The 26,422-nt window shown below is 41.9% G+C and overlaps 2 protein-coding genes across 4 annotated transcripts; one reads left to right on the top strand and one right to left on the bottom strand.

The window, feature by feature from the left end:
- Positions 1-140: 140 nt before the first annotated feature.
- Positions 141-9,952, top strand: RB195_021106 (uncharacterized protein; the record flags this gene model as incomplete). 2 transcript variants are annotated; one of them, XM_064207682.1, is made up of 29 exons in its annotated part: positions 141-147; positions 244-338; positions 986-1,136; positions 1,402-1,476; positions 1,773-1,864; positions 1,928-2,039; positions 2,207-2,373; positions 2,445-2,558; positions 2,816-2,938; positions 2,992-3,066; positions 3,125-3,207; positions 4,571-4,720; positions 5,127-5,279; positions 5,370-5,452; positions 5,603-5,679; positions 6,057-6,147; positions 6,202-6,335; positions 6,390-6,465; positions 6,687-6,761; positions 6,862-6,980; positions 7,036-7,155; positions 8,523-8,571; positions 8,647-8,711; positions 9,006-9,089; positions 9,178-9,265; positions 9,335-9,486; positions 9,542-9,637; positions 9,697-9,785; positions 9,856-9,952. In XM_064207682.1, 29 exons carry the CDS (start codon positions 141-143, stop codon positions 9,950-9,952), a joined length of 2,892 nt encoding a protein of 963 aa, XP_064063562.1. The 2 variants fall into 2 exon arrangements, with proteins under 2 accessions (XP_064063562.1, XP_064063563.1); XM_064207681.1 differs by having other exon boundaries at positions 8,523-8,577.
- A 162-nt stretch (positions 9,953-10,114) lies between these two features.
- Positions 10,115-25,764, bottom strand: RB195_021105 (uncharacterized protein; the record flags this gene model as incomplete). 2 transcript variants are annotated; one of them, XM_064207680.1, is made up of 29 exons in its annotated part: positions 10,115-10,218; positions 10,603-10,764; positions 13,865-14,015; positions 14,763-14,868; positions 15,038-15,216; positions 15,275-15,412; positions 15,465-15,566; positions 15,622-15,726; positions 15,874-16,011; positions 16,093-16,223; positions 16,279-16,419; positions 16,591-16,684; positions 16,763-16,939; positions 17,019-17,138; positions 17,237-17,341; positions 17,544-17,648; positions 17,718-17,807; positions 18,630-18,754; positions 18,824-18,930; positions 19,156-19,246; positions 19,634-19,757; positions 19,839-19,970; positions 20,028-20,171; positions 20,425-20,479; positions 20,548-20,653; positions 20,712-20,799; positions 20,857-20,958; positions 24,118-24,292; positions 25,445-25,533. In XM_064207680.1, the coding sequence occupies 29 exons, from the start codon at positions 25,531-25,533 to the stop codon at positions 10,115-10,117; spliced, it is 3,486 nt and encodes a 1,161-aa protein (XP_064063561.1). The 2 variants fall into 2 exon arrangements, with proteins under 2 accessions (XP_064063561.1, XP_013304881.2); XM_013449427.2 differs by lacking the exon at positions 10,115-10,218 and adding an exon at positions 25,638-25,764 and having other exon boundaries at positions 10,586-10,764; positions 25,445-25,559.
- Between the last annotated feature and the right edge of the window lie 658 nt (positions 25,765-26,422).

The raw sequence follows: 26,422 nt of genomic DNA, 5'->3' as shown, positions 1-26,422 counted from the left end.
TTCGTAATCTACAACAGAAACAATATGTTTTCCTTGGGTTTCCGTACCACGCCAATTCCGTGATGCGCTACCCTTAAACACTCCGCGAACGTCGTGTTGTGTGAGCTGTGGTACCGAATTTCCATACAATTTAGTAATTTATGAGGGGTACTTGATCAAGAAATCCAGCTCGACACCACTGCTCGAGATCCTCGAGAGAAGATCAAATTCAACACAATTTTGTTTCATTTACTTTGATTTTAGCGTCTGACGACGAAGAAATTCGATCGGATGCATTTTTCCCTGATCGAGAGCAGTTCGGAGAAGAAACTTTTCGTCTTACAGCAGAGAGATACGCGGTACACATTCTAATGCTTTCCATTGGTCTTAATATTGTTTTTAAAAAAACAAATTATAACTTCATAAGAGTGTTGATCGTGCAAACTGGGACTTATAAAAAAATATGCAAGACAACTGAATAGTTGAAGAACTTATTTATTAGAGACAGCATACCACGAAATCGAGGGTGTTGGAATCTGTCCACGAATGGATGGGGTTAGAGGTGTAGTTAACGAATATGAGCGTAATCATGCCCAGCTCCCTCTAATTATTCAGAAAACTCACGTGGGAACTGTTATTTCGCACCGAATCCTCCTACGAATCGAAATACGAAAGAACGAATCATATGCAAGAGCTGGCATACACGCCGCATCTGCGGACGAGCAGGCAATCAACTCCCGCTCACTGGCAGATGTGGGGTGCATACCTGCTCCTGTAGACGTGGGACCTTACTGGGACCTCGTAGGGGGTTCGGCATTGCAACACAGCAGTTTTCCACAGTTTTTTTGCATATTATGAGAAAATGAGCGTGTTTGTGCTTTTACCGCGTAAACTCTGGTCGTACCTTAAAAAAGACTTTTAGTTGCGAGAAGTTTTTACGTTTTTGCAACTTTTTGTCTTTGTTCTGTTTTTTCTTTGCCCTTTCATCTATTACTTGCCTTTTCAGACAATGACACCCTTGTATCCAGAAGATAGTCGGCGAAAATCCTCATCACTTACAAGACCTATTTCACTTAAATCTCAGTTCTCAGAATCAAGAGATGGTTTGGGGAGGTCGTACTCAGAGGATTATCATCGCCCAAAGTCCCCGTTCGAAGGTGAGGACTGTTCGGACGTTGTGGTATACCTACGTAAAGTACATACGTTTGTTAAATTCTAATTTAAAGGAAGGTGTACATCAGGAGAATAATTGGTCAATAAAAATGTCTGCCGTTGGAAAACTTGTAGTATTTATTGACAGTGAACAGTAAAAGTTATTCTATGTTATATAAAATATACAACAAAAAGAAGTCGGCCAAATCATGCTGATTGTATTAAAGAAAATTGGAAGCATATTTTGGTGAATTTCTCAAAGCTTTTCAGGTGTCCAAGCTATTATTCCAGTGGCGGTGCTGCACATGGGTCAAGCTATGAAGCATGGGTACGACAACTGTGCACGTGCGCTTATTCTCTCATATGTTTCTTTTTTTTTCTTTCTAGCGTACATTAAGGACACCTTGTGTTGCTTCTGTGACGCAAATTATTCTTTCTTTTACCAGGCCATGTCTTAGAAGCTGTGACCATTTTCGTTAGAATGACTACCAGCAACTCATTCGCACCAAACTTGTGATTGTTTAGGCTTTGTTTTTGGACTGGCATTTTCTTCCAAATGATCCAAAATTTTTGCACGAAAAATATTTGCGAGATAAGAATAGCGAATGGTGGTTTCTCTCACTCTCACTTTTATAATACAGCAGGAGCATCATGTGTGCCTACCCTGGCTTCTTTGGACTCGTCCCCGTGTCCTGCCCGACAAAGTGATCCATGTGCGCCGAGACCTCCATGTGTACGAAACTCTGAACGCTTTCCCCTAGAAAACCTAAAAGTAACTGAATGGATCAATTTTCAGTACCCATCCACTTGTTTTCACTCTGACTCCCACACGGTTACATCTACTTGGACAGAATGGAGTCCATGTTCCCGATCTTGTGGTCCTGGCACGAGAACTCGGCAGTGTTCAGGTAAACGTTAATTAATGCTGTCACTAATCTGTGGTCGAAAAATGAGTACGGGATGAAGGACTGCAAACTTTGCAAAATTTGCAGGTAACCTTCCTAAACTCACGCTCTTCTCGTAAAAAATTTCTTTTTTTTCGTTTTCAGATCTACCTATATTCCCTCACTTTCAGGAGTTGGTTGTGTGGGTCCAACTGTTGAGCCTTGTGTGATTGCGGCAGTTTGTCATGAATGGTCTCCGTGGAGTGCGTGGTCGGTCTGCTCAGCATCTTGTGGAGAGGGTGAACGAAAACGTACACGAGAATGCATCGGTGGACGAGACTGTCCAGGTGTTAGCATGGTAAGGACACCTTTTTTTCTCGAATGAGGCGGCATTTTTCCGTTACCCGCCCGCAAAAAATGTGTATTCAGACTGTAGAAACTTGCACAGCTGCGGCCTGTCCGGTGTGGAGTGATTGGGGTCCGTGGGAAGGCTGTAGTCTTACATGTGGACAAGGGCAGGAAAGAAGAAGTAGGAAATGTCAGGTATGTTGGGTTTATAATTTCAATGTGTGCGCTGAGAATGCCCGATATCCTGGAGAATCTCTTACGGGTCAGTAGGTGATAATGGTTATGTATTACTAAACGAAAAAAACGACCAATGCTAGATGCTGATAGCGTTCGTGCAATAAATTCGTTCCTGATTCCATATGAGACATACTCTGAAAAAAGGTATTTTCACTCGTCTGAAACAAGCACTCATCGAAGGTTGTGCTCTTCCAGATCCATGATACTTCTTCCAGAGTAGCGTATTCTGTCCTGGCCCAGCAAATGAAAGCAGAATGTGTAACCTTGGGGAATGTCCACAGTGGACTGCGTGGACGTCATGGTCAACGTGTACGAAAAGCTGCGATACCGGGGAGACGGCAAGTCAATAGAGCCTTTCGAAAAAACATTATTTCGTATAATCCTTCTCCAGGTACGTACAAGAGAATGCGAGAGAGGCAAAAGTTGCGAAGGGGCATCAGAGGAGCGATTATTATGCAATCAACATGTACAGTAACTTAATAATTTTTAATATTGTGTGCAAAAGTATAATTGCTCAATTCTAGGATTGCCCTAGTTGGGGTGAATGGACAGCGTGGACAGTGTGTGCCAACAAATGCGACGAGGATTCTTATAGAATAAGAAACAGGTGCAGAGATGGTTTTACAGTAGAGAATTTTTATCTATTTGATTTTATTCTAAATTTTTGTGGCGATAAGTTAGGTTTTAGTGACGTGAGCTGGCGTTATTGCGTGCCTTCTCGTCCTGATAACACTTTTTTGAGCACAAATGCTAGTGTGAAAAACAAACTGTACAAACCACGGAGGAAGTACACAGACTATGCTAAGAAGTCCAACAGTTTCCTTCAGTATTTGTAAAAATTGTGCTCTACATGAGTAAAAAAAGCTTAATCTGTCAATTTTTCACTGTCCATGAAGCAAAAGTAGGTCAGTGGCAGCAACTTTTTATGTATGAGGAATGTCGATAATTCCCTGCAGGTAATGTCCACGGCGACGTACATCCATAATCACTGCTCTCGATTGGTATCGCAGTCAAGTTTTTGTCGGATTCCATAAACTCCCTTTATGATACATTAGCAACACAAATGGAAAAAGAATGATGAAATCGATATTTACCAAAGAAGATCATCGGTCAGCTGTAGCCGGCTCAAAATGAGATAAGGAACGAAGCAGTTGCGCAAGCGGCTGCACTCGAAGCGGGGTGGTGCGTAGCGTAGCGTAGTCGAGAAAGGACTCTTTCTGACACTATTCCTCGCTGTAGTTTACGAGCCGCTTATGCAACTGCACCGTGCTTCATGTCGTTTTGACCCTACTATGTGTATATTCGTTATCAACATAGCCGATTAACTCCAAGAGCCAAGTTACATAGGTTCGCAGCTGTTCATTTCCATAGGTTAAGAATAGAGCAACTCGATGATCGCCTCTGCCAACGTTCCACTTCTCGTTCGCATTGCCTCATTTCTCATTATCGGTCGCTTCAGTACCGTCCAGTTCAACATTTTGCTCCGTCCCCCCCTCCCCTCATAAATGTTCTCCTACCACGCACACGCTACCACGTTGATCCGTCTGTGTAATATACCGTGTGAGTGTAGCAGCAGAGCAACAGTTGAATTGCCCATATTTGAGGTGCACATCATTTTTGAGTGTTTGGTAATTTGCGTCAGAAGGACGGACAGTTTTGCACTGTATGAGTATACTATCATTCAAATCACGTTCACAGAGCAGTGAACTATGGGATTTCGTTCAATGGGATTTTGCAGGAAAAAATGATTGAAGCCTTTTTTGCGGAGTGCGCAGTTACGAAACTGAGGTGACATGTTCCGCGGTTTTTATTAGTTGCAGTTGAGGAAATTCGGTACTAGATCTGATTATCAGAATCAAATAGCCTGTTGTAGTTGCGTTGAATAACGCAGCGTTAAAGTACTATTTGCAAAATTGTTTTATTCCAGTAATGTTAAAATGTACAAACGGCCTTCAAGCTATACTACTTAGAGTGTGCATGTATCGAGGAATGGCCCATGCAGGATGCGAAGGATCAGCACAGGATCAGTCCACCTGCCCAACCCGAGCGTGTCCCACGTGGTCAGATTGGGAGGACTGGTCTGAATGTTCAGCGACATGCGGTCAAGGGAATCAGAGCAGGTACTTCCTTGTTAAACACGTATACCTAGTTGTTTTGGTTTTTATTTTTTAATGACTAGTGAATAATGACTATCGCTATTAGACAGACACCCTCCGGTCACACTCATTCCAGCTACAGTCAGGTTAAAAGGACTTGAAGTCTGGAACGATACGTAAGCGGCTAATCTTGAGGTGGCGGAGAGAGATCCTTGCTCATCTCCGCAATCCGATTGCAGCAACAGAGGCCACATTGAACCTTCCGTTCCGATTACAATCCGACTGTCGTTTGTCGGCTTCGCTTCGTTTTGACTCTAGTCTCACTCCAGTGTCCTGCAAACATTTATATATATATATATATATATATATATAATTTTGAAGAAGAAAGAAGAACTCTGCAGGACATTGGGATATTTTTCTTGAAATTTAGGATGCGCACCTGCGAAAATGGTTCTGGCTGTCCAGGATCGAACCGAGAAATTCGTTTCTGCCAGTTGACAAGTTGCCCCTATTGGGATGAATGGATGGGATGGAGTGGTTGTTCCGTAACGTGCGGCATCGGAGTGTGTGAGCGCAGAAGGCGGTAAGATTTTGAAAGATTGTGGATAGTTCAATTCGCTAGTATCAGAAAGGTATAAATTATTGGTGGTCGTTGAGAAATTATGCTTTGTAGATGCGTAACGGATGATCTTGTGAACCTACCAAATCTTGAAGAGCTTGATGAAGCGCTTTTTGAAATGGAGTCTGGTCCAGCAGGTAAATTTGTTGAAGGAGCTAGTAGAATTACTAGTTAGATAAGCTCTTCATTTCTGATGAATTGGTTTTGAATTACGAGTACGGGCACTCCTGTACACGTTACGCTTCCGTCGTCAGCCTATTCGTTGGTTTTACACTTCTTTATTGCAGACAGAGCAAAATCCATGCTTATTGCCCGATCACGGTCCGAAGTTCAAAGTTCCGCATACCGTAATCACTCCGCTGAGGTTAGTGTTCTTGCACCGGTAATAAAGGTGGTGAGGTTTTGTGGAGCATAAAGCCGAATTCTGCTCGTAATATCTGATAAATGATTTCTAAAAATCGTATGATGAGCTCGACAATTCTATAGTCGCTTTTTCATGTATGGATGCTTTGCTTTTGCATTCCAAATCCAAAATATCGTCTCCAAGTTGGGAAAAAAAATGTTGAATATGGCGTGGCATCGTGCGTGTAGTCCTTGGTTTCATTACTGGACCGTTATTTTCTTTCCTGTATTTTTAATGGCAGTGTCTTTGTGAGTATTCTGTAAACAGTGACAATTTGTAACTACATGACCACCGCTCACCTTGTTGGACGGAACTTTTCTATGTCTTTTATTTTCAAGGATGCTGCCAGACGTGCTCCTGCTCGAGCCACCATTGAAGGTGGTGGCACATGTATTGGATCGGATAATGAGAGAAAGCCATGCGATGCAGGTGTGCGCAAAGACGTTTAAAGAAGGAATTCATTGCAGTAACCAGTCCTTCAAGGTCCATGTTGCTCATGGGACTCATGGAGCGAATGGTCACCTTGCACCGGATGTGGTCCACAAGCGATATCTAGGCGAAGTCGTGTGTGTAAAATGGTGGAATCAAGTGCCGTGTTTACATCATCTTCTTCTCAAGTAATCAGTAAAGTGTTAACCTGCATTTTTTGTAGTACAGCTTTGACCTTTCAGCTAGATTATGGTCATATTGACGTGATAGGAGCACATAGGCTGACAGATTCCTACATAAGAGGTCCACTAGCAGTAGGTGAGGATTATTTGGCAATATTAATCGGTTTATCTGTGATATGTGAACGACACTGGTGAGGACATGCTCAGATATTTTGGAAGCAGTGTTTTCTTGCGTTTGGGAAGCACTATACTTTGTAGAAGATTCAACATATCAATAGATTCTCATTTTCATATTGGCCGCCAACGCGTACACATTTGAGTCACTTACTGTGTCTGCATCTAGGTTTGTACTTTTAGGTATTGTTCAGAGTATGACTCCAATTGTTCCAGTGAATCATAGAAGACGGCGTCAGGCCATATACTCACAAAGAGGTGTGTAGAAATTTGGTGTAGAAATCATGTAAATTTGTGTTTCTTCCTCATAACAACTCTATGTACGAAATTCTTTGCTGCAGTACTGAGGAGTTTTGAGGGGTCAACTGTTGTGAGGGTTCGGCTTTCGAAACACGACAGTGTAATACAGTGTGTGATACACCTCGTTCATGCGAATGGACCGAATGGAGTGATTGGTGCGGCTGCACAAGATGTCGGGTCAGTTCAACGATTACCTCTTTACTTAAGACTGGTATTGAGTCTTAGGTTGTAGGTTGGCAAAGAAATTCGTCGCAGATTTTGTGATCGCCTTGATTCTAAAGACGGATCATCGGATTTATCATGTCATTGTTCCGGCAGAGATACTGAAGAGAGAGACTGTATTGTTGAGAAGGTAGGAAAATCTATGTCAATATTGGTACGCTTATGTTATTTAAAAGCTTTTGCGACTGGGATAGGTGAATGTACGCATGTATTTCCTTTCCGCAACTTCCTCTTCGTGCGTGTGTTAAGGTTTGTACGTGTGTTACGTTTTTAAACGTACGTTTGTACGTTTATCTACAAGCGAATTCTGCGTAGTTGGTATGTACTTCCTTTCCTTCATTCATCTCCCGTCTACACGCCGCCGGCTGTCCGCAGAGTTCGGAGTGGTGCAGGCGGCGTGTTTTGGCAGCTCTGCGAATTGTTATCAAACATTCACTAGGAGGCTGACGACAGAAAGGTGCAGCAGAAAGGTGGCAAATGTTCCACTCCGTGGCTCTCACCTCCAAACGCGCTTCACGGCAATTTTGTCAGCGGCCGCACGGTGGACAGTGCTTTCTTGTACAATTCCAAAGTAAATGGCTGCCTCGACCATGCGACTCTGTTCCACTCAACCTCCTTCTGCGCGAGATGGAAGAGGAGTAGCAAGGCTAGGGATATGAAGGAAGAAGAACGAAAAGAAATCAGGTTACAATAATAACGCTTAATTTGATGAGCTGACCATCGTTTCGCTCCTGGTACCTTTACATTACCTCTAACGGGGATTAGATTTTCTTCTTTTCTCTATTACTACCATTTTGTTTGTCTTCGTTCCACTCTTCATTAGTTTTACTCCAATCGCCTTCGAGACCAATAGACTGTATCTATCAATGGAAGCTGCCTACCAGTTCCCGTGCTCCTTTTTTCGATGCGTCAATGTTGAACTGTCATTGCTCGTTGTTCGTGTGCATCGACGGAACCGACGGGACCACCTCATCATGGCCTCCTGATGGCATGTCGGGAAAGGTTGGACTCTAGTAGATTCGTAGTACAATGCATCATCCCAATATTCGAAAACAATGTTGTTCTTCACTGACAAGGAAACTCTCAGATCAGTATCCAATCCAGAGATTAACTTTAATTAAGAGATTAACAGAAGGAAAAGTTTGAATAGATGAAGAATAGTTATTATTATTGAAGTGTCTTTAATAAATGTGATAATGACGCTTGAGTCGTTTCTGGTTGAGCACCTCTGTGATACCATTCATCATCGCTTGCTGCGGCGTGAGATGCTTGGCTGAACTTTCCGAGGGAGCCATAACTGTCTGCCTTATGGACGGCTTTATTGTTAGCCGACATAACTGTGTTAAGGACTTGCACCTCGACTAATCTGGTTTGATTGCATTGGATTACAGGATTACATTATATTATATTGAGAACTACCACATAGATCTATGGATTCAAAGATCTGAGTAGACAAGGAAGCTGCTCCATCACATTGATAAACAACTAGTATTTTAGATATGTGATGCCATGCACTTATCCGGAAGAGGACCTTCAACCGTCGGAGGTTTAGGTGTTCTGTTCTTAAAAGAAACTGTTTTTTTCAGTTGTTGTTAATATTATTTATAACTAAAAAATATAGGTGGACATCCAGTTGATGAACATGGGTATTATGAGCCAATTAACGCTAGACAAGAAGATGCTGAGGTAAACGTCCAAGTATTTGTTATCTGACTATCGCCGTTATCGTTTGCAGAATAGAATTTCTGTCGTAATATGTTATCTTCATACAAAAGGTACATGTATCGTAATATTCACCTCTGGCGTGGATGTTTTTCTAACCACGCACTACGCACAATCACTTTTACTGTCCTTCCTTAATCATGGTTAACTGATAGCAAGGAGATTAGATTTTTTCCCCAAGGATTAGTTCATAGATGTGTAAAGGACCGAATACATCATTTGTTTGTTGAGATCTAGACTGCCTGGTGAGTTTTTCAGTTACACAAACAGGATGACGAGTATAAAATCTCCATGTTGAGCAGGAAGGATTCAACACTGAGCACTACAACTTTCGCCTACACGGTTTGTTCACAAAAGTATTGAATATTGTGGATCGTCAAATGATTGATTTACTTGAGAAACTACCAGTAACCTAAATGCGGATTTATAGATTTGCCGATGGTCTAAGTGGTCGGAGTGGAGTCAATGCAATGACAACAAAAAGCGGAATCGAAATCGATTCTGCATTGGAAGTGACAGTATGTGTTCTGTTAAATGTCTCCTTGTTAGATATATCTTCCCGTAGAGTTTATTTTGACAAATTGTAGCTCTGGTGAGCGACTGTGAATGTGCGGGCTTCTCAACCGAAGAAGATAACTGTGATTCAACAGGAACTACATTACGTGTTGTTAACGAGGTCGATTTCAGCATCAGTAAAGGGAGATCAGATCCGGACATTAACTCGGATGATGAGAAAAAGGTAATGTTGTTTATTTCATTTATAAGTGAAACAGGTTCATAGTAGTAACGTTCAGCTTGAAGAAAGTATCCAATCAGCATTGAAGGTGGACGAATCTACTCAGAACAAGAACGAGGTGTCGCTAACGACCAGCGTCATCAAGGCGGAAAAGGTATCACCATTACGCAGAATGTGAACCACTACTCACTAGGGTGCTAACAATTCATATAGTGTGAATGGACTAGATGGTCTCAGTGGTCTGCATGTACAGTAAGCTGTGGAACTGGAGATCGATTACGAAAGAGGCGCTGCTCCTGCGGGTGAGCGACCTTTCCTTTCGTTTGTTTGTTGTTGTTTCTAACTGACTCAAGAAGTAGTGAAGCATTGCAGAGATCTCCGCTGTGGTAATGGATTAGATCAAGAAGCTTCCAAATGTTCTGAATGGAAATGTGATAAAAAGATGCACCCTGTATTCAAAATCGACTGACGCTTTATGTAGAACTAGTTGACTAGTTTGCATAAGACTCGCATGTGCCAAAGACAGATTTCCCTGCCTACAACGTATGACTGTGTAAATATATTCATGAAGTGTCCAGTTTTATTTTTTGTCGAGCTTGATTACTTAAAACTGACTAATAGTATTACTACATTATGAAGAATCTGACAGCAGACGAAATCGTATCACATTTCTCACCCAATTTCCTTCATTGCAATGGATAATCCGAAGGTGGGATTCGTAGTTGCTACATTTGCCTACAAGGACTTAATATCGACGTCATCAAAAAGGAAGCACTGTTCAGCGGTACTGGTTTCGCATCCAGTACCTCTGAACTCAAACATGCCGAAAAAGTCGAAACTTCATCAGTAAAAAATGATAAGAAGACGAAAATTCAAACCAGTTTTGTAACAAGCATTTCGAAGAGGCCAAGTGACACGTCGGGTATGCCACAATCAAAGGAGAATTGAAGGAAAACAATTTCCAAGAAGAAAGAAAAAACTAACAGCACAATTTCTGCAGACTTCCCATGGGCGTATTACGCCCGCTCACAACAACAACAACCGCGATATAGCTTTGCTTTGAAAGTAAAATAACAAATAACTCGGTAACAAGCTAACAATATCATGAGATAAGCCCACGCAATGTTTCTGTCCTTTTCTCGTCCAGTTGTGCAGCTTGCACGACTGCTTCGAACATTTCCGTATTGTTGTGAAGCACTTTCAAAATATGTTGTAGCCGTTGAGCAACCGTTGTACCCTCATCATTTTGTGGGAAAGCCTCAAGGAGAAATGCAGACACGACTGAAATTATATTATTTTCAATAATTGTTGAGGTTAAACAAGAATGAGCTCTTCCGTGACACTGTATTCTTGCAATTTTCAGATAATAGTATGGTAGGTAATAGTATATTTTGATGTCTCATTTTGAAGAAAAATACAGTAATTGCAATGGCAACAAGGAGTTTAGCATCATATTCTTTCCAAGCTTTTGCAACGAAATAGTCGGAAATAATGTGAAAAATGTGATTCCGTACTAACGGTGGAAATTATAGATCGAAAGATTTGCATTTAAAAGTAAGGCACCCAAAGGTCTTCTCATTTCTTGTGAATGTGCAAGAGCTTATTATGAAAGCCATTTCCTCGGATGTAATGTAGAAAGAAAATTGAAAATAATGTAGAAAAGAAGGAAGAGAATGTCGTTCATAATGCTTATCCAACTACTGCTACTAGAACTTGTCAACGTTTCGAGAGGAGAAAGTTATCGTGAGAACTCCCAAAAGTGGGCACGAAAACTATTGAAAGAACTGAGAGCAAGACTCATAGAAACTTTGGAAACGATCCACGTCTAACCGCAGCCGACATCAGAAGGGCCTGACTAGATTTTCAAAGGCTTTCATTTCACAATTAGTGCAAGGAACATTCTTTTATTGTTTTGATAGAGCTTGGAAATCCTCATTCTTAGGGGAATGGTGTTTGGAGAACGGAATGGAGAATGAATGATTCCCACCACAGGATCTCTTACCTGTGATGGAGCCGCAGGTACAGCAGAGCTAGCAGCAAGCCAGCCTATCGCGGTGCGACCGCTCGGCCAGTAGATTCAGATGGGTCCTAACCTCTTCATAATCGTCGTAAATCAGTCTCTTGCGACGATCAGGTAGGGAAGTTATGGTATCTTCTCACCACCATATTCAAGTGAGACAAATGAATAGACTGCTGCGTGGACTGGAACATGTACATAGAAGCGCGTTCTAACGTACCTCGTAGGAACCAAAGCGGTTCCTCCGCCGTTTCTTACGACAACTAAAGAGAGATGAACGGAACCACGTCGATCTCCCCAATCTACAACCTCACCTGTATGACCTGTGCTCCCAATGTTCATCGATTTGCTCGAGCGAGCACCAGTAATACTTCCATCGGTCTCGATCGCGCGCAAGGGTTGCCCAGTTGCTTCTGTTCTCGCGAGACACTCCAATAGCATTGTATTTTTCTTTGAAGGACTTCTTAAGCGGTCTGACCATCCGGTTGGCCGCCAACCCGATGGTCAGACCGCTTAAGTTTTTTTCGAATCCCTTCTCTGACTTGAGTAATGCGAAATACTTCTCACCGTCACCTTTTCAATTGCGCGTTCTATGGCGCTGATCGAATTTTTCTCTTGCTTGCCGAAACGCCAACGTCTCTGGACCATAGTTCAAAGCAAGACGAACGGTCTCAATGCTTTTATATACTCCCCAAGCCGCTCGTTTTCTCCTTTTAGAACTGAACTTCTGGAATTGCATGTTCCATGGATGATCTTAGTCGTCATGATAAACTCGGAAAGCCACTCTCCCTGTTCACTCCATTGAAGGTCGTGGGTTCCGCCGTGAAGTTCTTCAGGCGTTCTTCTGGAGCGAATTTTGGCGTTGAAATCTCTAACTATGTAGAAGGTATGACTCTCTCTCTGTAAAACTTCTCGAGGTCCACATAAAAAGCTTCGACTTCTTCCCAGTCAAAGTTGGCGTTGAACCACATCTTTTCATCAGTAAACATCCGATTCGAGTCGTTAGTTGTTCGAAAGAGTCGATGTTCTTTGCCATACTCATGTTGACGAGGATATCAACTCCACCAACTCCTCTTCTGTCGCATGTTCCGAAGAACAGTTCATCTCCAGTATCATATACAGCGTTCAATGGGTGGCATCGTTTCTTCTCGACCGGTCCAATGACGTCTTACTTAGTCATCTAGCTTGCATCATCAGATCTTCAATGGCCGCTTCCGATGCAAGCGTACGTGCGTTGTCATCCTATTCGTTACGATAGCTTAGATGACTCCTGCAACCCTCTGCTTCCTCGCGCTACCGTTCCAAGCTTTCCTCCGGAATCAGAAGACTTTCTTATTGTGATGTTCTGCATAGAATTTTAAAACACATGGCAGGATGCAGACCTCTAATTCCCATAGGTTTTGGGAGAACGTTTCGTACTCCCGGAGTGGACATAGAGCTTATTTGTTGGCTACTATAAACCGCCTCCCAGTCACTTGAGGCAGGCACTGCAGGCTTTTAGCAGGACCGGCGTGAGGGTTACAGCAATGTTATGAGTCAGTCCTGGCACAGTAGAAACAGGGAGTCCATCCCCTCAATCCACCTTCATCTCACGGCAGGCACAAGGTCGCTTTTGGTCCGCATTAGCCCTCAACCCGCTACCTGAGGAAGTGCTACATAGTCTCGCGACTAACCGGTCATCTCTAGCTCTTCACGTGGATTCCCTCACCACGTCAGATTCGTAGTAGGTTGCTCAAAGTCCCTTATTTGCCGGCGCACAGTTTAGTAGAACGTAAGCTTTTTAAGACACTACTAACCATCGTGAACGTTTGTGTAGCAGACTCTTAAAAACCGCTGGTGTAGGCGAATAGGTTGGCCCGAGTAGCATTCGCAAAAGCCTATTTGCATCGCATGGAACAAGACCCAATCAGAAAAGGAACTTGATATTTAGGACTGAATATGTCGATTGGGCGTTGAGCATAGGTCTGTCCACTTTGAACAACCTGGACCTCTATTCAACATTGGATAGCGCGCATTTGCCAATCCGTCCAGTACAAGTGCGTTGTAAATGCAACTTAGATCACCCTGTTCTTCACAAATACAACGGTTATTGCGTACTCTTCTTCCAGACAATCCGCTAACAAATAAACGATCTCGAAGTATCCTGGGGACGCACAAAAATCTTTGGGAAATCAGCCACATATTTTGAACATCGACTGTGCCTAACGTGGATTGCTACCAACTTCTTTAAGAATATTGCGCTCAATTCTTCCAGTAATTTTTGAAACCAACTCAACTCGATTGGTAACTAGCCGGTACCAGGAGTCAACGAAAAGTTTGTAGTTATTCAACAACCTTGATAATGATCAAATAAAATGAACTTACTGATAAAGACAATTCTTGGCAAATTGCTATTGTTTTCGCCTAGTACAACCGGATGATTTGACTCAATAAGATCAGCAAGATAGCCATAAATATGTGGCGCTTCTGTCACGTCTTCGTGAGTCGGTAGCCATGACAAGAATGTAGGAACCACCTGGAACTTCATTCGTTTATAAAGAGTACGAAAAGTAGAAACGAACCAACACGAACAAAAAAGGAGGGAATGGACTGTAGAATCCGACCAAATTAGTGGAAATCTGTAACCTTACTGAGAAGAGTTGGCCACATCTGAGCACTTGAACCTTAGCGTTATGCTAAGTGCACATTTGCAGTCCAAAAACTTATGATTATCCGACAATCGTGCTGTTGCCGAAATAATCAGTCAAATACCTAGTAGTTGAGAAGCCGGAAAAAGAGCCTCTCTTTTAGGAACACCGCTTTATTTTCCAAAAAGGTGAAAACGCATTCTAAGATGTATTATAAACCGCTCGCTTTTTGCGCTTCCCTTTCCTAGGTGTTCGTTCACCCAAAACTTTTAGACTCATGATTATTCATCCCGTTTGATTTAACCAAGTGAATCTTCAAGTAAAAGGTAAATTGTCCCGTAAAGTAACGTGAATCCAGGTGATTGGCATGCGAACAGACAGGGCTGAAGAAAAAATTAACGGAAACCAATTACCAGCAGCCCAAATGCAAGAACCAAAATCATCAAGAAAAAAGCAAAGGCAAAATAAAGTTGTTCCTAGACTACATGCACAAACAATACAAATGAAGTCTTGAGGTAATATGTCTCTGAATGTCCTTTCTAAATCGTGGTTGTTTGCAGACCGAAAAATCGCAAAGTGTAGTTCACGAAATCCTTTGTTGAACAGAAAAAAAAAGAATATGTCTATGGTCTTACCTGCGTTATATCAATATTGGCTCCAGAATATTTGAGAATTTTCGCTACTGCCGCGATTCCATTATCTGTAGCTCCAGAATTTTCTTCTGTAGCACGTGCATCCGGACTAAAGTTTGAAATAACAATTACCTTCACACTAGCAACGAAGCAACGAAGCAGCTGTACAACGAAGCAGAAAGGGGCATCTTGCGACGTACTTTCGATACAGCGTGGGTAGTAGGTATGCCTTTCGGGACTACCTTTTACGAACACAGTTTTTTTTAACCAAAACTCACCTATTTACCATTGCGGCAAGTGGTTCGAGCGCATTGGTTACTGTACTCAAGTATTCTGCTCCACCAACCATTCCCATCACACCAAATCCGTACGCAGCTGCCTGTCGGACTTCTGGATATGCATCCTCAAGGCACTTCAGCATGAGAGGAACAAACTGCTCTTGATATCTCGCACATCTCTGTAACTTCAGAGCAATGACCATTTGCAATACACGGGATCGTTCAAGATAAGCATACCCTGGGTGCAAATTCGATGCAGTCATCAATGTAACATACACCATACTGGCGTGAAGGATATGCGCGATGGAAATCAATTAGTTGCAGAAAGTCGGGAAGAAGTGGCTCCACACAATCAAAGAACGCTTCCCCAAAAGTCTGAATGCATAAGCTCATAACTACTCCAAACTAGAAAGGCAGAAAACCATACCTCAAACATATTATGTATAAGATCAGAAATTCGAGCAAGAATTTCGCCTTCCATCTCTGCTTCGTCAGTAAGTTTTTCTTTCAAATCGTCCACATCAGCATCCTAACAAGGGAACGTAAAGTTTTAGATCACGGTACTTGACGACTTGCGAACAAACCTCTTCAGCCTCCTCGGCTTCAGCTTCTAGGCGTCTCTTCTCGTGTGCTTTCAACTGCTCAGAAATAACTGCAGTAATTTTCTCTACATCCTCACTGGTGAGCCCCTAGAAAATAACGTGAAAGCCAGTGTGAAAGGATCATTGAATATATACGTTGTATGTGATCCTATATTCAGATCCTAGATAAGGAAATCACTTCAGTGTTCTACGATTTTCGAATGAAGCATACAAAAAGGGAAGAGAAAAACCTACGTTCGATCCAAGCTGCAAAACACATTCTGCAATGGAATCGATGAAGCTTTCCATAACCTCAATCTCATTCTCGCTTTCAAGCGCTGTACAGAGAATGGGGAAGAATTCCACCCACAAACGACGCATTGCATCAACTCCCTAGAAAACAATGAAAGCCACAGCCGAATAATATTTAGGCAAGATATGGTGCACGCAGTTCAAGCGGTGCAATTAATTTACCTGGCTCTTTACACATTTCAGCAGCCAAGGTAGAGTTTCGGCTGCCGAACAGCGTACACTATCCACGAATAGGAATCGCATATTTTCGACGCAGAGCTTAGCGACATCGTCAACGTATGGCACAAACTCTTCTAAAAATTTCACATGCATAAATTATTCCTAGCTTCGACTTTTTGCCAAACATACCCTCCAAATCTCTGGCATAACAAACTAGCATTGCACAAGAGTCAGCTTTCTCGTCTAGACCAGCAGTACGTATTCCAAAACTTTTATTGTCTCCAACAGAATGATAAGACCATGCAGGATCATCCTTTTGGGCTTGATCTTCTAAAAAGAACGTACGAACAATAAATAGAACAGAGGTAGAAAGACCGCGCAATACTCAGGTTGGAATTGCTTGTGATAATTTATGCAACTATAGGATTGATGTAGATCAGTTTAATTAGGTGAAATCAAAGCGCAAAGATGTGTTGCTTAGGAAATTTCCTCCTAACTCACCATCGACAACAGCAACTTCAGGTTTGTAAGAAGCAGCTTGGAGAACAGTGCCCATAATAAGCGGTAGATAAGGTGCGAACTCTTTTCCAAGGACCTACAGCTAGTCCATATCTTCCATGTCAATAAGATAGCGCTTCAATCTTCTTAGTAACAACGGATCATGAAAAATTACTTTGCATATACGAGTCCAGCTACATATCATGTATGAGCACTGAGGGTCATCTGAATTCATGGTCGGCATTTGATCCTTGAGCAGATTCATTATGGCAAGTGCGTCATCACGGAATTTTTCCTTTCCAACGGCGACACCAATGAGTGAAAGAGACTCTAGGGTCTTTCCGCGAAGAATCTTCACAATTCCAATATATATATATACATTTAAAAAACAAAAAAAAAAACACAGAGGCTCAAAAACATCTACAACTAACCTTATGCTCATCAGCAGTAGAATTCACTAGGATGAACTTAAGCTGAGGAACAAGGCGATCATAAAAATCAATGAATAGGTCCTGAGCTGCATCTGCCACAGACGCTATTGCTGTGGTAATCTGTTAACAGTTCAATTCACAATATCCAACAAAAGCGTTCTTCTTGAAGGATAAAAGAAAAAATAAGATAGAAAAGAGAAACTTTTCAAAATTCCAACCTGTTCGCAACAAAGTTTCTTCCCACTCGTTTGCAGACGTTGAAACGCACCTCCTAGAGCTTGCTCTAAACCGCTCATGATGGCAGGAAGGTAAGCAGAGATAATCTGAAAAAACGGAGTTAAAGCAATTTGTACAGAGCTATACTGAAAGCTTATGAATTGGCAAGAAAGAAACCGAAAGCCTTCTAGACAATTTTCAAAACCATGAAGATAAATTTACTAATATGTTGTCATTTGTTCCAAAAATTCACTCGATTCCAGCAGAGATATGCAGAACACGCCTCATAGAAGAGGTCTCCTTACATACCTGCTTCGGACAATCTTCGCAGAAGTTGATTAGAGCAGCGGCTGCATGCGAAGATACGCGAGCACATGAGCCATCCATCATTGCATTCATTAATGCTGGGACAACCTACAGTTATTGTCACATAGTTGCGGATCCACAATGATATTTAGCCCAGTTCAATCTTGCCAAGCTTACCCATTCGTGGCACTTCTTCTGAAGAGTTGGAGCAAAATCGGACGACATCTGGCCAATTGCGTTGCATGCAGCAAAACGAACACGTGGATGCTAAGAAACAAAACGTATACTATAATCAGTGTCACGCATACTATAGGAGGTCCCCAAAAGAAGAGAGGGTATCGTAAGCGGATGAGTCGGTTTTTATCTGAGGCCTAAGGCACTGTAGAGAGAAAAAGAACTGTGAACTGCAAAAACACGTCATTTCCGCAGATTTTTATCACTTTGAAGTGCTTCTTGCGCAATTACTGTCAAAAGTGCTCAAGTGGTGTGAGATTAGGTGACGGGAAGGTTGAAAAGAAAAAGAAAGCGCTTCCAACTCCTTCAAGGGTATGATCTGAGAGGGAGAAAAACAGGAGTCTACTAGTTAGTGGGAATTGTAACTAGTCAAGAAGAATGGATCATTTTCAACGGTAAAAGTATTTACTATGAATACACATGATCAACCCATTGTATGCTGCAGACAAACAAAACAGAGGAGTAATTATTTTGCAGTTGAGGAACGTTACAATCCAGATTTACTTCATTTGAAGTACCCTTCCTTAAAGGCATTACCCCACGAATCTGGGGTGGTGCGGGTTTCAGGTGGGTTATGCCTATACTTGGTCGTAAGTTATGAGAGAGGGGTGATTCCGGCGCTCCCATCGATTTCGTTATAGAAAATAGCGCCCCGGAACGCGCGAAGCCGCATCTTCCGGGCTGTTTCTTACGGCAATTAGGAATAAATGGAAGGAACCACCCTTCTCTCCATAATCTACTACTCCGCATAGGCATAACCCACCTGAAAGCCGCACCATCCCAGATTCGTGGGGTGATACCTTTAAAGCCTAACACGTCTGAAAAACAAAACTCTGGTGGAACTGGTAAACTTACCTTGTCATTCAAAAACGGTATAATCTCCCGAACGTAGTTCTGAATTTGTGGTTCCATGGTTCTTTGGCAACCTTCACCAATCACTGAGAAACCCATCAAAGCCACATGACGCTCACGCCAATCGGCTTAAATGTTGAAACACCATGGTACCTCTGGCACTGATTAGTTTCCACACACGTACACAAATTACATACCAGAATGACGCATCTTGTCCGTCAAGCTCAGAAAAGGTGCCAAAATTGCTTTTCCATTCAACGCACACGAAATTCTATCCAGAGCAGACTCGCCAATAGCCACGGACCTAAACATGATGAAGTCAGCAGTAATCAAAAATTTCCTATTTACCGTTTAGGATGATTCATGTGATACACTACTTCCATTATTAATTAGAAAGGAATAAATCAATCACGACAAAACTGGAATACAACGCCGTCCATGTCGAGAATTTAGAAATATTTCTAGTCTACTCAATCACGAGACCCATTATTAATAGAGATAATAATAACATTTTGTAAACAAAACTAACTCTTCCTCGTCTTCAGCGTCGATGTCATCCACTTCAAGCCATTCCTCAAGCTCCGCACTGAGATGTGTCATAAGTAGCAGCACAGCTTTCACTAAATGCATTTTCATTTGGAGGAATGAACAACAGCAAGTAACAAGTAATGGCGAATTCGCGTGGCTGCAAAATGCACGTTGATGCCACTAGCCGCAAAAACTTCTTGCGTACTAGTGGCACCAATCAACTGAAGATCTGCAATACTCGGTACTACTGTCATTTATATTCCTCCTACTTCAATTTCACTATAGCACATTACACATTGCACCAGAACGAAGTGGTTCCCGCGAAACTAGCAGACGTTAACATCGAATGTACACAGGTTAATCACACATACTGTTTTGTGTATACGGTCCCGACTCACAGGGCAAACTCAAGAGGACCAGACCACATTCCCATTAAAAATTACATGATAAGGAGTGCCTAGAATAGAAGAGATACTCACGGATGTACGCTATAGACTGGGAGTGACGCTTTTTGAGTACAGCGGTGGAACATTCGCAGATTGTAGCGAGAACTTCGGTCGCAGAGTGTCGGAAAGCTTCATCTTTTTCGGTATTGAGCACACACTACAGATGTGAATGACATTATTCAACATTGGAAAATTTCGAACGCAAGATAATTTTTAAAAATGTACAAATTAAACGCACCGATACGCAAATCTCCAAGAAATCAGGCAAGTATGGATTTACAAGCTTAGGTGCTACTGATTCCAATTCAGCAAGACACTGCAGCGGGGCATCATCTCCACCATCTTCGTTCATACAAGTATAACGACAAATCTTCAAATGAGCAGGAGCTGAGGTTGTAAAAATAAGACTATGAAGACCACAATATACCTCTACAACATGCTGCATTAAAGGTGACAATTCCTTGATTAGGCGATCATCGTCGTCATTCTCGATCACATACGTTACAAAAGATCTAAATGCGTCAGAGCGAATTTCAGAGCTCTGATCCTTGAACAGGGTGGCAAAGGTTTTCTGAAATATAAATACAACTTTTTACATGCACTGTAGAATCCAAAAATTTTTCTGGCTCGATCAAAACTTGAAAGAAAGTGACACAGAAGAGAAAAAATGCCAGCATTAGGATTTGCACAGCACAAGTTAAGATCCAAAAATCGTGAATAATGCAAACTGTTATCATCGCCTTTTTCGTCTTCTGGTCCCTACGGCTTGAAATCATGCACACTATATTCCAATGAATCATGTTCGATTGCAAAGTTCGACTCACCTTAACATCTGGTATGTATCGGTCGTAGTCACAGCCGAAGACATTTGGTACATTTCTTAACGCGAATCGATTGGAATATTACGCAACACTACAGTGAACCTTGTCTCGTGAAGTGGAACTCACTCAAGAATAAGCGCAACACAAATGAGATCTTCTGGATTCTTGCTTGACATGCAATGGTTGAGAATATCAATCACTCCAACCCACTTTTGTTTGCCCGTATCTTCATCTGCGACAGCAGCATTGTTCACTAGGATTCAATTTACAAAGAACATTGGTCCACTTACCAATCGTATTACGAGCCACTTCTGCGATCACCATAATCATCTTCTTTCGAAAAGCGAAGTCCTGCTCAGTTCCAAAACTGTGAACGAGCTGCAATAAAGAAGCATATCAAAAAAAAAAAGACTGAAACAGCAAATTTCGCCCCACCTGATCAAGGAACATCTCTGAATTTTCGCTGAGACCTTCTTTGAATTCGTCCCAATCATTCTGTATAACTCGTCGGAGCAGAACAAGAGACATTAACCGATTCTGAAAACAGGAAATCCTATTTGACCCTACCCTCGAAACATGAACAAGATATGTTGTTCAATTCACATGATTATTTAATCGTTGCAAAAAGCAACACTATCTAGCTAGTTGGGAATTCTTAGCTATGGGTACCAAGGTGTATTCGTGAGTAGTTTATGCATTTCTAACAAACAATAATAAAACCAAATACAGTTTGAAGGACACTTCCACAAGTACGAACGAACAACTACAAATCATGTCACCTAATAAGAATGACGCTCGAAAATAAGCAGTGTTTTGTGTGAAATCCATGAAAACGCCAGTTGAAGGCAGCGTTCGGTGGAATTTCTGAATTTTTGTTGTGTTTGCGGTGGTTAGGATTCGGAACAAAGTTTGCATCACTTCCATGAAATAACTCCTTACATCCATGGGATCGACAAATTACTTTGCACAGGTTCATGGTTAATTCCTTCAACATGCAAACATCCTTCCTAATGTCTCTGAGTTTGATTCCGATTTGTGTGTAATATTTGCGAACCGCCTTCATACTATTGGAGCGAGCCCAACAATCGGAAATTTTCTGTACCGGTCATGCAAACTTTGTACGAACATCACTGGACGATCGCAATTTGTAAGCGTGAAATGGCGCACAGTTTCGGCGTGACCATCCGGGACATTCAGAGGCATTTCAAAAGAGAAGGTATGTTCATGAGGAACTTGCCTTAAAGGCATCACCCCACGAATCTAAGGGATACGTGGGGAACGTGGTCGTTAAAATTTCTAATATCTTCCGTCAACTTAGTACATCTTCAGCTCAGAAGTGTAACGTTCCTACAAAGAACAGCAATTAACATCTGCTCAGGTTGCGTTTCACTTCCGTCGGCTAAAAAAACATTGATTCATCCAGATATATTTATCTGAAGCATTCACCTATTCTAATGACATTCATTCGCTCGCTTTTGCATAAATGTTTCCCATCTGTTACTCGAACTACGTGGAGGACTATCGCTTCACACGTATCACCATGTTCAAAAAATCGATGTGACTCGAAAAGCCACTAGGCTGACGATAAAAGAGCATCGCACCATAAGATCAAACACCTGCAGGGACATCGTCTGTCTGACGTGCAATTTTCGCATTTGCTTGGACGATTGATAACGTAACGAATCAATCCCATAAAGAACACGAAGTTCGAAGCTAGTGGTGATACAAAAAAAGTGAAACAACAAACTAAATCTTCAAGACTAACTAACATACGAGTAGTATTACGCTTCAAAATCTATGCACATTTCAACGTTCATTCTTATGAATTCAAACGCTGATCATCAGCAGTCACTTTTGAAAGTTGTGTGCTTCTTTGGTAGTGCTACGAAAACAGGTTCGAGAAGGGCGGGCCTACGACAGATCCACAGCAATGATTCACAGGTGCGGTTGATCACTGCACAGCGCAAATATCTACAGTCGCTTTCAGACCTTTAAAGGCATCCAAACGAGAAAAAAGGACGCTCTGGATTTGAGAAGTGTCCTCATTTTTCGAGATATGGATATGATCCAGCAATTGATCTCGTGTACTATTTTTCTGACTAGTAAGTATAGAATAAGGAAAGTGTTACGCTGGATGTGTGAGCTTTTCTGGAATACTTTTATCAGACACATTCCCGCCTGTACTCCTGCTGATAGTCGATTTGCTCGAGCAGTTATTAGTAATACTACTGTTTGTTTTTATCCTCTACTCAAAATTCGCGAATTCTGCAGACACGAGAACGTTAATACTTTTTTTTCTGGACTCGGAAGAAGCTTCTTCGAGAAGTCGGATCTTCGCGTTCAAGGTCTTCCGGTTGTACAATTACTTAAAGGCAGCATACCACGAATTTGGAGTGGTACGGATTTCAGGTGGAATATCCGTATACGGGGTCGTAGATTATGGAAACCGGGGTGGTTCCGCTCATCCCTCCCTGAATCACTGCAAGCAGCCGGCCCCTGAATGTTGTTTTGTACATGCCTTCTACTGTAGCGAGCCACCCTTGCATGCGTCCCTTACTGCCTAACGGGACAATCCGAACTGATTTTCGACGAATCGCAAGGCGGAGGCGGCGCAAAGGGTGGAGCGTTGCAATAGATGGCGTCGTACAAAACAGCATTCTGGAGGCAGCTGTTTGCAGTGATGCAGGGAGAGATGAGCTGAACTACCCCCGTCTCCACAATCTACGACCCCGCATACGGATACTCCATCTGAAATCCGCCCCACCTCAGATTCGTGGTATGCTGCCCTTAGGGACATGTCGTGACAGTCTAAGGTTTTTTGTGTAACACACTCTTCCGAAAGAGTCGTGAGCTGGGAGCATTTTTTAGCGATAGAAGGACACCTCACTTTGACTGTACGTCGATTGTAGATACAGCATCCTTTTGTTACTGCATCTACAATCGGCGTAAAACATGATGTATTGGGGTGGCGCGCTGCATCTCTGAATGAGTGCGCTGGCTCCTCTTCGCCACAAACTTCTTAGACCATTTTTCTTGTTTTCCGGAACTTTCTGCTTTTTAATTTGTGTAATGGTGCATTAACAAAACCACCTAGTCTTAGCAGACATATTCCATTAGCTTGGCGTTCGTTTTGCTCTTAGTGCGCGCTCAAGATCGCAGTTTGATTGAACTACTCATCCATTTCTCAGTGCACCTGTTTATAATCGTGTTTCGTAATCGTAGCCGAATGAAATATATGAAGACTCAGGAAAAAGGATCCCTGGGGCCTATCGCGTTCCATGCAGAGGGGCCACCGCACATGTTCACCAGGAGTGCGATGCCGATACGGTACATTTCACGCTGACTGTAAATGTACGACACATAAATACATGAAACTCACCGATTCTCATAGAATTCTGTTCCCAATGTGCCTACATGGCATACAGAAAATGTTAATTTCGAAAAGTGAATGGCTGCTGTTTCGAACATATTTTTAGCTGATAATTATTATTTATTTACTGTAGTACAGACAAATACAAATAATACGTACAGTCCAGTCTAAAAGTCTTGACCACAGTGCTACGTACCGCTGTGGCGTGAATTTTCTCGACTAATCTACAGTAGGAGTGTGGCGGAGGACTTGAGATGAACGTTCCCATCCATAAATGCAAGTGCAAAACTAGTTTGCCTTTTTAGCCCCTAAAAACAAGTACATACCTCTGGTGGAGCATCCTGCTGTACGTAAAGAGTATACAATAGAACGGTCAGAGCTCGTATTTCGATATCGCGATAAATTGCCTCTGCTTGATTTCTCTGATCGTTGTCAGGCGATTGCATACGTGTAATCAATTCATTGAACTGACTAAGATCCATCCTAAGTCGGACCCCGATCCTACAAAAGCACGCAAACGTCAGCTGAAATTTCATGAAGACGTGAAACCGAAAATTTTCCACAAACTGATAAAATATTAATCTGTTAGAATTTTGAACACAAATAAGATGCTGATGAGCTCAGGAATTTGCACTGTAAAGTGAGTCATATGAGATTTCGAAAAAAGAGGGAAACCCTCAATTTCTGATGCAATATCAAAGTGTGCAATTCCGACTCTATAATCATACGTTCGATGACAATTACAAAGTTGAAATTGGTGTAAGCGAAAATTGCTGAAATACGCCATACTTAACGGTTTTCCTAGCCGAAATGTAATGTGCAAATCGAAAGGAACCTTAGAAGCTTTGTGAAAATCAGTTTTTGGAAACTAACCACAGTTTCAGGTAATCACAAATTTTGTGTTTTCAGTACATTGGTAAGCAGTTAAGTGATTCTACATCAAGCAGTACAACGTTATATGGGATCAGTTTGCCGAAACATTTATTCGATAACAGAGGACTAATCCACCTTTACTACGAGATTCCAAGTTTGACAGAAAATATTTCGAAACAAATTTCAACGCACGATAGGAAGTACTGGCTCCAAAAGAAAATAGCTGAGTTTCCTAGGCGAATGATATGTCTCGTGTTCTTTTTATCAGATACGTTTGATGAAATACTTGAAGATGAAGGCATGAAAATTTAAAAAAAAGCAAAAATTGGTTATTTTCAGCAAGAGCACCGAATGTGAAAGGCACAACCTACTCCCGGCTCAATTGCAGGTCTCCACAATTGGAAACGTAGAGATCCAGCAAAATCCAGGATATAGAGTTGCTGAAGATTTGTTCTTAGTGATAAAATTGGGTCACGTACGAGTTCAAATGCGCTAAGTTAACACGTCTGTACGTGATTGCGGGAAAATTTACAGCGTATCGACGATACCCAAGAGTCGACGCTCTCGCAAAATCGTATTACGACTGTCGGTCGATACTCGTTTGACTTGTTACAAAGCCACCCTTTTCTCGTTCCAATCATTATTGTGGGATATGGCTTGGTAATTGAACATCGCACAGTTATATTATCATTTTTGCTTGCGGCAGATTTCGCCGACTTTTTTCTTCCCGTTCTATCAGTTAGCTGGAATAAATGTAGCGTATAAAAGTGATTTACTTACTTCTGTGACAGTTCCTCAGCAAGATTCTGAGCCGAAGTCCTTGGGGGTCCCGAAAAACGGTCGAGGAGTTTTGGTGACTGTTTGACCATGTTCTCCTGTGTTCCCGGAACCCCAACTGGAAAGATTTCGTAGATCTTCTTCGTACGGATCAGACAGAACCAAATTTATCTTGTGGTTCTCAGATGACTATCACTTGTCCGTACCCAGTCATCACGATTCCGTGGCAAGGTGCCAGTGCTTAGGTACTTCATCGTGAGACCAACTTGCTCCACTCGTTCCGAACATTCAACGAAACGCTTGATGCATGTTTTGTGCTCCATTCCGGCGTACTGTAAAACGCAGTAGTGACTTATTAACTCATATATTTACATGGGCGATAAGGTGAATAAAGCTGGAGAGGATGGGAAAAGTGCACAGTTAATTCTTACTACGTCTTTTTTTTTTATAAAGAAAACCCGTTTAATTACTAATTCTTCTTATGCAACACTTTGAAACTCCCATACTTGCTCAAGGTAACGGTCCTAACCAAATGCATCTCCTTTCTGTGGTATTTAGACGAGCGTAATAAGTTTTCTGGAATATCAAAACTACTGCTTATATCTAGCCTTTGTTGAGGGTAAATATTAAGAGTTTTGACAACACTAAACGCTAGTTCATCCTGATTCGTCTTTCTTTCGATTTCCAAATATTAACCAATAACAGTGTTTTTAAATAATTTCGGCGATAACACGAGAAGATGCATATGTCACAAATCCCTTCAAGATTGAGAAAGAGTTGCTCCTAGATCCCTTTCACGTTGCATGAGAGAACGAAAACTATTAACGAAGTGAATATGGCACAAAAAAAAACGTGCCAGAAGATATTTTTTGCAACGGAACACAATTATGTTACTTATTAAAACAGCATAAATACCAAGGCGAAGCAAACCTTACACATCGCCAACGCTTACGCTTTTTGCAGTTGTTAGGTGTTAAAATG

This window comes from Necator americanus, chromosome X (genome assembly GCF_031761385.1).
Source record: "Necator americanus strain Aroian chromosome X, whole genome shotgun sequence".
Classification (NCBI taxonomy): Eukaryota; Metazoa; Nematoda; class Chromadorea; order Rhabditida; family Ancylostomatidae; genus Necator; species Necator americanus.
Note: the sequence above shows the minus strand (reverse complement) of the source record. Positions and strands in the feature narration are given on the sequence as shown.